This window comes from Triturus cristatus, chromosome 2_2 (genome assembly GCF_964204655.1).
Source record: "Triturus cristatus chromosome 2_2, aTriCri1.1, whole genome shotgun sequence".
Lineage (NCBI taxonomy): Eukaryota > Metazoa > Chordata > Amphibia > Caudata > Salamandridae > Triturus > Triturus cristatus.
In genome coordinates, this window is record NC_140582.1 from 1,221,710,460 (window position 1) to 1,221,722,594 (window position 12,135).

Here is a 12,135-nt window from a genome sequence, read left to right on the forward strand (position 1 = left end):
AGCTCAGATGCCAGTTATAAACAGTCCAGTCACCAATTAAAAATTGTAATATAAACTCCTCAGCACCACTCTTGGCTAATAACAAATGATGATGGAGATGTGGAGGAACAACAGACACAGAAGAAAGACTAAAGCTCATCTCATCTTACGGCTAGCTGACAAAGCTATCCAAAGTATTTCAACACAGCAGCCATATTTTCCTAGTTCTCTTAAAATCCTTCCACTTGGGTTGGGAGTTACAATGCTGAATCCTGAGTCACAGCCCCATTCCTTTCACATGAACCAAGGTAGTCCCCGGGCAGAGGGGAGGCTGTAGGATCAGCACTCTTACTTAAAGCAAAATGTGGAATTGAAGCGCCTCTTAATTGGCACACACCTTGCCAGAGCCATTTTTGCACACAACACACACATATGTAACAGATTTGTACTTATTTATTTACATTTCTAGCACCATTTTTTGCACACAACAGACACATATGTAACTGATTTGTACTTGTTTATTTACAAAATGATTGCTATCACAGTCTTGCTGCAAACACAGGTGTTAATAACACCCCAGTAAAGTTACTTATTTTATGAACTTCAGAAAACTGTGTTGTCCACGAGATTTGTACATGGCCTTGAGTAAACATTTCAACCATATTTTTATCTGTTTCTTTTTTCCCCCAGTTCTGTATAGCACCACGTGAGTATGAGCGCGCTTCACACTAGTCACATACAATAGCACATTAGTAAAGAGGACACGAGAAATGTTGACAACATCATCAGGACAGAGAGGACTTAGAGCCTGGTTTGGAATTTGGCAGACAGGGTGTTCTGGTGCAGCCTTGATGGCCATCCTGCCCGCCTTATTACAAGTGCATTATATCCCGTGGCACTTGAATTGAGGCTCTTAGTCAATGTTCAACAAAGAAAATTACTACTTATGTCCCAAAGTGGCAGAAAAGATGCATGTTGAACTGTTATCTGAATGTATATGGAGTGATCGAGTTCTGCGATCCAAAGGTGCGAGATTGGGCAGTTTTGATTCTTGGAACTTCCAGATACAAGGAGAACAGTAGGAACATTAACCCACTGAGCTGTCTTAACAGCTATATCTTTTGTGGAAATGCAACAGCTAGTACAATAGGCTAGCGAGTTAAGGTACCCACCGCTATCCAGTAGAAACCAGCTTACAGTACTAAATAGATGGCACGGCTAATGTTTATGCTGCAGAACACTGTGCGTAATCCCAGATCACAGCTTTGAAGATTCCGCAAGGATAGCTCAGTGGGTTATGAACCTAAAGCAAAGCATTCCATGTGATCTGTAGGTCATGCATTTGAATTTCTGCAAAGCTTAGTCAAACTCTCAATGGTTGAAACAATGAATACCACAGAAATGGGTAGTAACTAACTTAGCTGGAACACTGAAAGTTCTGCTGAAGCTCGCGGAAAACAGTGGGCCAGTTATTACTGGCCTATGCCCTTTGCCCCATAATTCCACTGTTTCCCTTTCTGCTTCTTCATGTTTAATTTAGAACATTCCACCCTCTGCAGTTGACCTGCTCTGATGGCATTATAACCCTTCTGCTTATGGCATTTGTGAAATGCCCTCTCTGCTGTCATTGGTCAGTCCCTGCTTGCAGTGGGAGCTGTAATTCCTTACAGCATAGTTAATGCTGGGGAAATCTTCTCTCGGACTTACAGAACATGAGCTATATTGGAATACCAGGGACCTTCTATGTAGCAGCTCCTAGCATAGGACTGCCATTTCTAAACCCTGTAATAACAGATGTGGTTGTTACCCAGTTCGACAATGCTCACACAGTGCATTCTGGAGAGATGCTGGGTGCCCTGCCTCCCCTGAAGACAAGACTTCAACATGTCTGCTGTCTCTCATCCTACAAGCTTTGTTCACTTTGTTGTTGAACATTATTGCTTTTATAGCTGATAAATGACTTTCGAATCCTTGAGGGATTTTTCAAACTGAGGCAGAGTGCATTGTGAGAGAGGCGTCATGGCGCCCAGCCGTACTCCAGTGCCTCTGACCCTTCATAGACTTACCAACCCAAAGCGAGGCTGGAGGGTGTTTATGGACTGTCCTAGCTCTGTTATTAAACGGGACTCAGGCCCTCTCTTCTCATCGGCACCTTTACTCCTCGGTAATCACCTGGGCAGGGCAGCCTCACACCAGGAGAGGGCGCTGTGAAAGTCCACCTGTGTTGTCACCACCAGAAGTGAGCTACTACCACACACACCGCCGACCCAGAGAGAAGGGACTAACAGAAGTTATGGCCTTTGCACATCAAAGGGTATCCTGTGGGCCCAGTGGCTAAAACACAGTATGTTTTCTGGAAAGATGCTGTCATCAACCTCCAGGCTTCTCTGAAGGACATTGGCTTGTCCAAGGCATCTGCAACCACCACCCACAGCTCACCACTTAACTAATAACACTTCAGAAACCTTTCAGCTGCATTAACAAGGAAAAAACAGTAGATTTGTTAAATAAATGCAGATGCAGGTCTCTTCCAGGTGCTGGGATGTGAGGCAGTGTGCTCCAAACCCCCATACTATCTAAAAAGGATCCAGTGAGCCTACAAGCTGGCGAGCTTTGGAGCTCCTGTGTGCCCAGAGTGGTATTGACCCGAGGACATCTGCGGCAGCATGTCCAGAACCTCCAGAATAGTCATTTACTGATGACGGAATAATCCAGAAACACATCTGTCTAGAGACAAAGCAACGACTGCACCAGCTTTGGTAAAAATGAAGATGAACTCTGAGGCAAGCGAGCAATCCTGCACTAAACTAACCAGGATGCAAAGGGGTAATGGCGCTGGGATGTGAGGGAGTGTGTCCTTACCCCCCTTGAAGTTCCCTTCCAGAGCTGACCTGAACACCCCAGCCCGTTAGTGATACATCAGCACCTTCTGGTTTAAGCACCGCACAACAACCCCCAAAAACACCAACATACACCTTAAAACACCACAAGTGAAGATGTCTTTGGCACAAGACTTGCTGTTAACAATTCAATAGCAACAGGGCACATTTATCCAATTTGATTGACATAGAACATGTTTTTATATGCAATTATTAATACCCTTTCGAAATTAGTACTCCTTTTAGCAGCCAAGGAAGGATGAAAAGCTGAGTCGACCTTGCCTAAATTTAAAAGCGTGACCTGCAGATCGGGCACAGAACTCAACGATTGCTCCAATTGCTTAAGCTTTGTGGCTCGTAATTCAGATAATTTCCCCATTCATTGTGGATTTGTGTTTCTGATTTTGAGTCACACTTTGCCGACGTGAAGTCGGATGCCTCAGAGGGATAAGGCTCCAGGGCCAGCTCTCCTGTAATGCTGGACCACTCTGCTTCATCCCCATTTTTTGAGAGCTTCCTCCTGCTTTTGTCTCATTTTTTTTTACTGCTTTCTTCTTCCTTTCCCTCTTTTTTCTGCGTGCTTTCTCCTCCTTTTACCTAATATTTTACTGCTTCTCCAACCTTCCTCCTGTTTTTCTGAGTGCTTCCTCCTGTTTTCCCTCATTTTTACTGCTTTCTCCTTCCTTGCCCCTGTTTTTCTGAGTGCTTTTGCCTCGTCTTTCACGGCTTTCTCCTTCTTTTCCCCATTTTTCTGTGTGCTGTCTCCTGCTTTTGCCTCATTTTTCACTCTTTTCACCCCCCTTTCTCAGTTTTTCGGAGTACTTTCACCCCTAGCTTTTCACTGCTTTCGGCTTCCTTTCACCCATTTTTCCAAGTGCTGTCTCCTGCTTTTGCCTCATTTTTTAATGCTTTCTTCGTCATCTCCTCAATTTTGCTGAGTGCTTTCTCCTGCCTAATTTTGTCCTGCGTTTTCCTTTCATCCTTCCTGTTTTTCTGAGCACTTTCTCCTGCTTTTGCCTCATCTATTACTGCTTACTCCATCCTTTCACCCATTTTCTTGAGTGCTTTCTCCTGCTTCTGCCTAGTTTTTTTACTGCTTCCTGCTTTCTTCTATCTCTCCCCCTGTTTTTCTGAGTGCTTTCTCTGGCTTTTGTCTTGTTATTCACTGCTTTCTCCTTCCTTTCCTCCTGTTTGTTCGTTTTTGTTTGAGGAGCGCTTCCACTGTGCTTGTGAAATCTATTGTATTCAATATATCTTAAAAGGGATTAAATCCCACCTTCTCTTTTTATTGGTCGGTTTGCTTGCCACTTTACTTTTCTTCCGTTTTATTGGTTGTAGCCTTTTCTCCCTTCTGTATTTTCCTTATCAGTTTCCCGTGGCCCAAGTACTCATTCACATCTGCTGTGGTGAATGGGACTTTTTTCTTTTGAGCCTCCTTCTGTTTTGTACTTTCTCACGACTTGTCGGCACGCATTTTGAATCGGCTTCTCTAGTGCCGCATGTGATAAATCCTCCCCAGCCTTAGCCCCGTAGATGCAGCCAGTCCTTCCTAAAATCAGTTTGCAGCCTAGTTTTTTCTGAAAGCAGCCCGTGCTCTCAGATCCCCAAGCCACTCTGATGACAGCCCTGGCTGAGGCGAGGAGGCAGCTAGGCATCGATAGGGCTTAAAGTGCTTTGTATGCTCCAGGGTCAGCTGTTAGCCTTCCTTGAACGGATGCACGGTATCCTGTGCCGGGTTGGGAAGCCGGAGATTTACACACCTCACCACTGACCAGAGCTGGACATGGTTCTTTGCCATGAGCGCCGAGTACAAGCCTGCAATGATCTGACTGCAGAATGGACTTAACTTCAGCACATACATATTTCTGGTCAGGGCGCTGGCGCAGAATCCTTAAAGCACCTAGACTCGCAATGAAGGCTTAAAATACTCCAATGTCATTTACATACTTGAGGGTGAAGCAAGGGCAACTGGAGAACTTGAGACATCATGTTTATTCAACATTATATTGGGTCAAGTAATCCCATGCATTTGTTATATTTAGCAACAATGATTTTTACGTGGGACTCCGTCCAGCCAGTTCTATGACGATTTTGACAGGGGAAGCCACTCTGTATCACCCATCAAGCTCAGTTCTTTAATTTTCTTACTACCGTTCCCTCATTTGGGTAGAAGCTGTATTTTTGAACACCGCTTTCATATAATTATTATTTTTACCTTGGCTTCCTTCATTGCATGCCTAGTCCTAATTTCTACTCGTACTTTAGCCAGTATGGCTCGTTACCACTCCTTTGACACATTTTACAACTCAAGCACAGTCCAAGATGGCCGGATTTTGAGGTAGTTTCTCAACACAGTCTTTTCCTTTAGTCCACTTTTTATCACATGCGCGAGGGTTTGACAGCGTCCCTTTTCTATGCTTAAGACGCCGCACCGCCTTGCGAGACCTTGTTTTCATGTACTTAGCTCGGGAGATTTACTTTTATTACCACTGAGCTTAGTCTCTGTTTCTTAGCGTTAGTGCAAATGGTTATTTTATTTAAGAAATACAGGTGGGATCTTATCAGGGTCTCCTCACTTCATCTGCTGATTGACATCAAACGCTATTGTCAGCACATTCTTTACTTTCAGTAGACGCAGCTATTAACTAACTGGATGTCATGTGATACATTCAGACAGGGATAGCTTTGAACACCATTAAGCGCACAACTGCTCACCAAGCAACAACTTACAACAAAAAACAGTGAGGTATTAATAAAATAGTCGAAACCTAATGCATTTACCAATGCTTGTTCTAAGTGCATTTGCCTCATTTTTCCCTGCTTCCTCAGTGAAGCAGATAGCAACTCCAGCACCTTGAGATCCTAACAGGTGATTTGCTGCACTTTATAATCCCCGATTGATTGATTGAGGTAAGGTGTTGCAGTGAAAGGTGCAGTAGAACTCCTTCTGAAAAAGTGCATGCTCACTTTGAGATCTTCAGTCTGAGCTAAGGGAAGTCCGGGAACTGAAGCGTTGACTTGGATCAGAAGGTCGCTGATGAGGTATGTCTGCAATGACGTCCGGCATTGCTTGGACTCTGAAATAATATTCCTGCCATGGCCCAGGGTAGAAACAACGGAAACCCATTTTTAGACAATCACATGCAACTGTGCAAACATCTCAAGAGGAAGCTATTTTCATTGAAAGTCACACTTAAATCAGTGCTTAATTTGTGCTGGTGATTTCCAGTGCTCGGCACCAGCACTTAATTGTCAACACCAGGGCTTGTAACAGTCTGTCACATGGTGGCGCTGTCTGTCTGATTTAAAGATGACCACAACAACAGTTGTTTATTAATTAAATATAAATTAAAAACGAATATTGACTTCCGCCCAAGCCATTCTTATAGATGTGGTGGCCTGGAATAGTCACACTTGTAGAGGTGTGATTGTTATTAGCTGTGTTTCTACTGCCTTTGGCAGTGCTGGGACGGGCAATGTGTGGTGCCAGCTGCAGTGGCCCCCTGATGAGGGCCCTGGCACTTATTTTGTTTACAAATCAAGCACTGACATAAATGCACCCTGGCCAAACATTTACAATGGAAATCCCCAGCAGACTTTGTTACCGGCAAACTCCATCTTCTAACCCTTTTGGACAGTCACTGATGAATGCACACTTACAACCACTTTCAGAAAGTGGCAACACCCCAAACTCACTAATCACGCTCAGAGATAAAGATACACCAATAAACACAACCAGTCCAACACCTATGGTGAAACACAACAAATTGCTGCTCACAGGCAGGCACCCAGCACTCACAGACAATGACACACAGACCTTCACAATTAGCCCTGGCAGATGGGGGCATGTCCTGGGCACACTTGCTACTATTCCATCACTTATTGGTCTTTGGTGTCACTGAGGCCAGTCGCCCGCTCACAGGCGTCCCAGAGTTTATTGGCCAGGGCCATGTCTCTCGCCTCTTCGCTCGGCAGGACGAGCGAGCAATCGCTGTCGAAGTACTTCCCGGAGATCCCGGACACGTCCTCGGCGACCGCGCAGTAGAGGGTGCTCGATGCTCCTTCCTCAGACGACTGCAAGACACGAGGCATTTCCCAGTTACTACTGTTACATTGATTCATTTATTGTTCTTTTTTAATGTTTCCATTTTAGTTTACTTTATAACAACATCAAATTCTAACAAAGTATAAGAATAGGATTTTATGGTTAGAGTTAAAAGAAGGTCACATTGATACCAAGGATGACATTTGGTGCTGTACACACCAAAATCGTGCTGACATTATATCTGTCAGCAATTTTCACTACATAAAAATTATACAGAGAAAATCAAATAATTTAATGAGGGCTCTCGAGAAGAATGTGGCGGACACCGCCGCTATTAAAAGAAAACATCATACGCTGGGTCAGTTCTGACGATGACATCCTCATTTCTGAAGGATGCACTTGTGATCTGTAAGAGCTCATGAGTGTCCTCAATAATAATGATATGATTTACTTATTCGTATCATTTCCAAAGTTTGGAAATGTAAAATTTGTAAGTTTCAAATTTCAAATTTGTAAGTTTCAAATTTCAAATTTGTAAGTTTCAAATTAGTGCTTGTAGAAGACGATCCCTTACACACTGCGCTATTTCACAAGTGACATTTACTAACTCTGCTTGACATGCACAGATTTCTCATCCACCCAGTCTGATAGCTAGTATATCCCATGGGAAGTGAGGTATAACTGCTCTGAATCATCAATACTTTCATCTGGAAGCAAAGGTTCATCTCTAGAGGGTATTCTTGTAAATTGAGAAGCTTAGAAAATTCTTGGGTCCTGGGTGAGATAAGCAGCACTTCACAAGTCCCAAAGAACAGACATATTACAATGAAATGCAAATATAGGTTCATCACAAAATACGTGATGCACAATACAGGCATTGGAGGATTAGTTATGCACACCCTGATTTAGAAGACTAAGGGGCATAATGCCCTGCTCCTTAGATACAAAGTGTTTTTTTGTGTGAAAGGGTTGTGTAATGGGTGTTGCTGTTGCTGTGGGCAGTTACACCCATTGCTTTTTGATGCTGCCCAAAATTTCAAAGATGTGTAAATCTGTGGCAGCGTGAAGATGAACGCCATGCAAGAGCAGGCGTTAGAATGGCGCAACGAGAAGAAACACTTTTATTTCTCCTTGTTTTTGCTTTTTCTATGTGTGCTGCAAACTGCACCAGACATCGAAGGAGTAAAACACCATCAATGATTGTTTATGTGCAGGAAGGTCTCCCTTCCTGCACATAAAAAATTATTAAATAATGACTATTTGCTACTTGTATGTGTGCTGCAATCTACAGCACACATAGAAGTAACAAATCGCCATTATTGACACCCTTTGCCATAGTGAAAGGGTGCCTTTGTTGCAGGGAATGAACATAAACAATAATTCCCTGCAGCGCAGGCACCCTATCTTTAGGACCAGCGCTGGGGAAAACATAGTTGTAAATACGGCGTATACCTGCATTTTGGTATTGGCAGAGCACGGCGCTGCAAATTTTACCACAGCTCTATGCTCAGCCATTTCCTTGTAAATATGCCCCTGAATTTCTCATTTCCCTAGGATCGTGGATGGCTGATTCCATTAGAGACATCATCGTAAGAAGTAAATTTGTGAATTAGAAACAAAAATGCTGGTTAGATGTTTCTTCTGTGTGCCTTTTTTCATAGGAAGTAAATGTGAAATGCATGAATTATTTATGAACAAGTGTACAAGCATTGAGAACTTCTACCGAGGAACTAAGTGTGAGATCCGATTCATGGATAAATTGTCAATCAGGCTTTGAAGAATATGCACTTATTTTGTCTTTGTAATTTCTTGTACACAGGCAATACAATTAGAACAGTGAAGTTAGAATATCTTCACAGAATCAAAAATGTGGATGCAATTTATTTATTTTCCCTTCATTTTGCTGAAAAATATGCAGGCAACCCTATTGCGATTAAGGCAGTCGGGCTATATAGAGAATTAAACTGTGACTGTGGTGGTGATAGAAAACAGTTTAAGTGACACATGGAAAGCATGAAATAGTTTGCAGAGAAAATAGGCCTGGGCACCAAAACAAAAGTGGCCTCCCATTGGTGAATTAGAAAGCCCATATTTGCAAACTGGGGCAGTTTTGAACTCGTAAAGACACGCTGTGTAAGTGTTTTGCAAGGTATTGCATGGATTTGAGCTTGCTGCAGGTAATGTTGGGGAAAACCTGCCCAGAAAACCATGAAACAGGCTCACAAACAGCCATAATTCAGCACACACACTGACCTGTTAGTCTAGCCAATCGGGCACTACCTGATTGCCCCTTAGGCCACTCTGACCCTAATGGAAAGTAAAATTATAGTTACATTGCAGACAAACTCACCAAGAGGTCTTAATTCAGAAGAGAAGCTGCATGTTTTTGTAACTCTTAACCTGCTTACTGCCCTGTCATTTCTCTTTATTAACTGAACAATGAGCAATCCAGGATATGTTTACTTGATATCCCCGTATGTCATTTGTAATTTTTTTGTACAATGGTCCTTGTTACAATTGGTGAACAGGATAACCAACAAACACTCCATTTTGGGATTTGAGTATGGCAACATGTAGGAAGATATTAATAAAAATTATATATATATATATATATATACACTCATGATCTTCTGTAACATCATTGAGAATATCACTGCAACATTTGCAGTGAAATTATTGATGAGAAAACTGTGCATGGGGGGCGCGAGTTATAGTTACTCCTGGGCACAAGCCATAGTTACTTGAGATTACAATAACTGTGACTGCTGAATTTCTATGGTTTTGTGTGTGTAAAATCTGAACCTATCTATAACGTCCCTATATGCTTTGCTTTTTTCAGTGAATATATATATATATATCTCAACCACTGGGAGTCGCCACTAGGTAGTTATAGTTGGGACCATGTTTCCATAGGAAATTGATTCTGCTTCGGCGTGATCCGTCAAGCGGGGATTAAGTAAAAGGTGGGGACCCAAAACATCTTTTCCCCATGCAATGTTTCATGGGAAAATTGAACAGTAATACTCCCAAAAATGCTGAATGGACTTAAACCAAATTTGGCAGAAAGCTAGATCTTGGTCCAGAACGTGTGCTTTTTTGTGGTACGGTGTAAATCCATTCAGTGGTCTTTGAGAAATGAAGGATATATTTTTGTGCATATATAGGGATGCAGATCCTCTGCAGATCCTACAGATCTAAAGATAAGATCTGTTGGCTGCTACCATATCAGGAAAGAGGTGGGGGCAGCAGTTTTAGGACTTGAGGACTCAGTCCTCTGTCCTGCAAAACAATAAAAAATATAGAGGTCACGGTAGTGATACCCTGCCCATCCCCAGACCTATGAGGCCAAATACGGAATTTCTTTTTTTTAGTGGTTCAGAGGAGCCTTTTCAAAAATATGTAGATCAGGTTGGGCTAGTGCTTATTAATATCTTTTTCTACGGGGTGAGAGGAAGCCATGCGTCCTCCTTCCTCAAGCTTCTCTGAGACCCTGGGGACCCTATCCCATGGGTCCAATATATTAATTATGGAGAGGGGCGTCATGAGGCCCCTTTCACTGAGACTCTATAAGATCTTCAGGTGAGTGAGTTCTCTCAGTTGGGAAAAGTCACTGTAGATTGAGAAGTTGGTGTTTGGGGGAGTGAGTTCTCTTAGCTCAGAACAGTCACTGTGGCTCCAGAATTTGGTGTCCGGGGAGTGAGTTCACTCAGTTGGAAATTAATCACTGTGGATCCAGAAGTTGGTGTTCGGATGAGTGAGTTCACTCAGTTGGGAACAGTCACTGTGGATCCAGAAGTAGGTTTAGAGGGGAGTAAGTTTACTCAGTTGGAAACAGTCACTGTGGATCTAGAAGGTGGTGTGAGGGGAGTGAGTTCATTCAGTTGGAACAGTCACTGTGGATCCAGAAGTTGGTGGAAATGAGTACACTTAGGGGCATACTTACAAAGAACTGGCATAGGGCAGCGCCACAAGGCTTCTTGCTGTGCTGCCCTACTCCAATTCAAAAGGACAGGAATGCACTGCATTTACAAGATACGTTGCATTCCTGTCCTTTCAGCCAGCACCAGTGCACAATAAGCAGCCATGCGCCAATGCAGGCACCCTTGCACCATGGTGCAAGGGTGTCTGTGGGGTTGGCACAATTGTTTTTGTCCAGAAAGAGGCATCAAAAACAATCCCGAGAGTAGTTTTCCTCATTTTATGTGTTCTTCAGAATACAGCGTATGTAGAAAGAGGAAGAAAAGAGGAGAAATCTAATTTATTTCTCCTTGTTACGCCTGCTCTAGGTTTTGGCGCTGCCCCAGGTTTACAAGATGTTGTAAATCTGGGTATGTGTTAAATTCCATGGGTGTTGAGTGGGAACACCCATGGGACGCCTATTTCACGCAGAGTAAGGCAAGGCAGCGACTGGAACTGCCTTGCCTCACTCCATATCTACAAGGCCATGAAAAGCCATGCAAAGTGGCTTTATGTAGCCTTATAGATATGGCTACGCCCTGTGCGCCACCGGAACGTCAGAAAAAAATGATGTTCCGGTAGTGCACAGGGCTTGTAAATTTGCCCCATAGTTAGGAACAATCATGGTGGATTCAGAATTTGGTGTTGGGGAGTGAGTTCACTCAGTTGGAAACAATCACTGTGGATCTAGAAGATGGTGTACAGCAAGTTAGGTCAATCAATTAGGAACAGTCACTGTGGATCCAGACGCTGGTTTTCAGTGGGAGTGGGCGGAGGTGAGTTCACTCAGTTGGGAACAGTCACTGTGGATCCAGAAGTTGGTATTCGGGAGAGTGAGTTCACTCAGTTGGAAACAGTCACTGTGGATCCAGAAGCTGGTTTTCGAGGGAGTGAGTTCACTCAGTTGGGAACAATCACTGTGGATCCAGATGCTGGTTTTCAGTGGGGGTGGGGTGAGGTGAGTTCACTCAGTTGGGAACAGTCACTGTGGTTCCAGAAGTTGGTGTTCAGAGAGTGAGATCACTCAGTTGAGAGCAGTCACTGTGGATCTAGAAGCTGGTGTTTGGGGGAGTGAGTTCACTCAGTTGGGAACAGTCACTGTGGGTACAGAAGTTGGTGCTCTTGAAATGAGTTCACTTAATTGGGAACAGTCACTGTCAATCCAGAAGTTAGTGTTCCTGGGAATTAGTTCACTCAGCTGGGAACAGTCACTGTGAATCCAGAAGCTGGTTTTTTGGGAGGGAGTGAGTTCACTCAGTTGGGAACAGTCACTGT

At 43.4% G+C, this 12,135-nt stretch overlaps 1 protein-coding gene across 1 annotated transcript in view; it reads right to left on the reverse strand.

The window, feature by feature from the left end:
• Nucleotides 1-414: 414 nt before the first annotated feature.
• LOC146863440 (retinol dehydrogenase 12-like) overlaps nucleotides 415-12,135 on the reverse strand; it is a 142,231-nt gene continuing 130,510 nt past the window's right edge. The window contains exon 6 of the mRNA XM_085642872.1: nucleotides 415-6,932. Within this exon, the coding sequence (XP_085498998.1) occupies nucleotides 6,738-6,932 (195 nt within the window). The 3' untranslated portion in view covers nucleotides 415-6,737. The remainder of the gene's footprint in view (nucleotides 6,933-12,135) is intronic.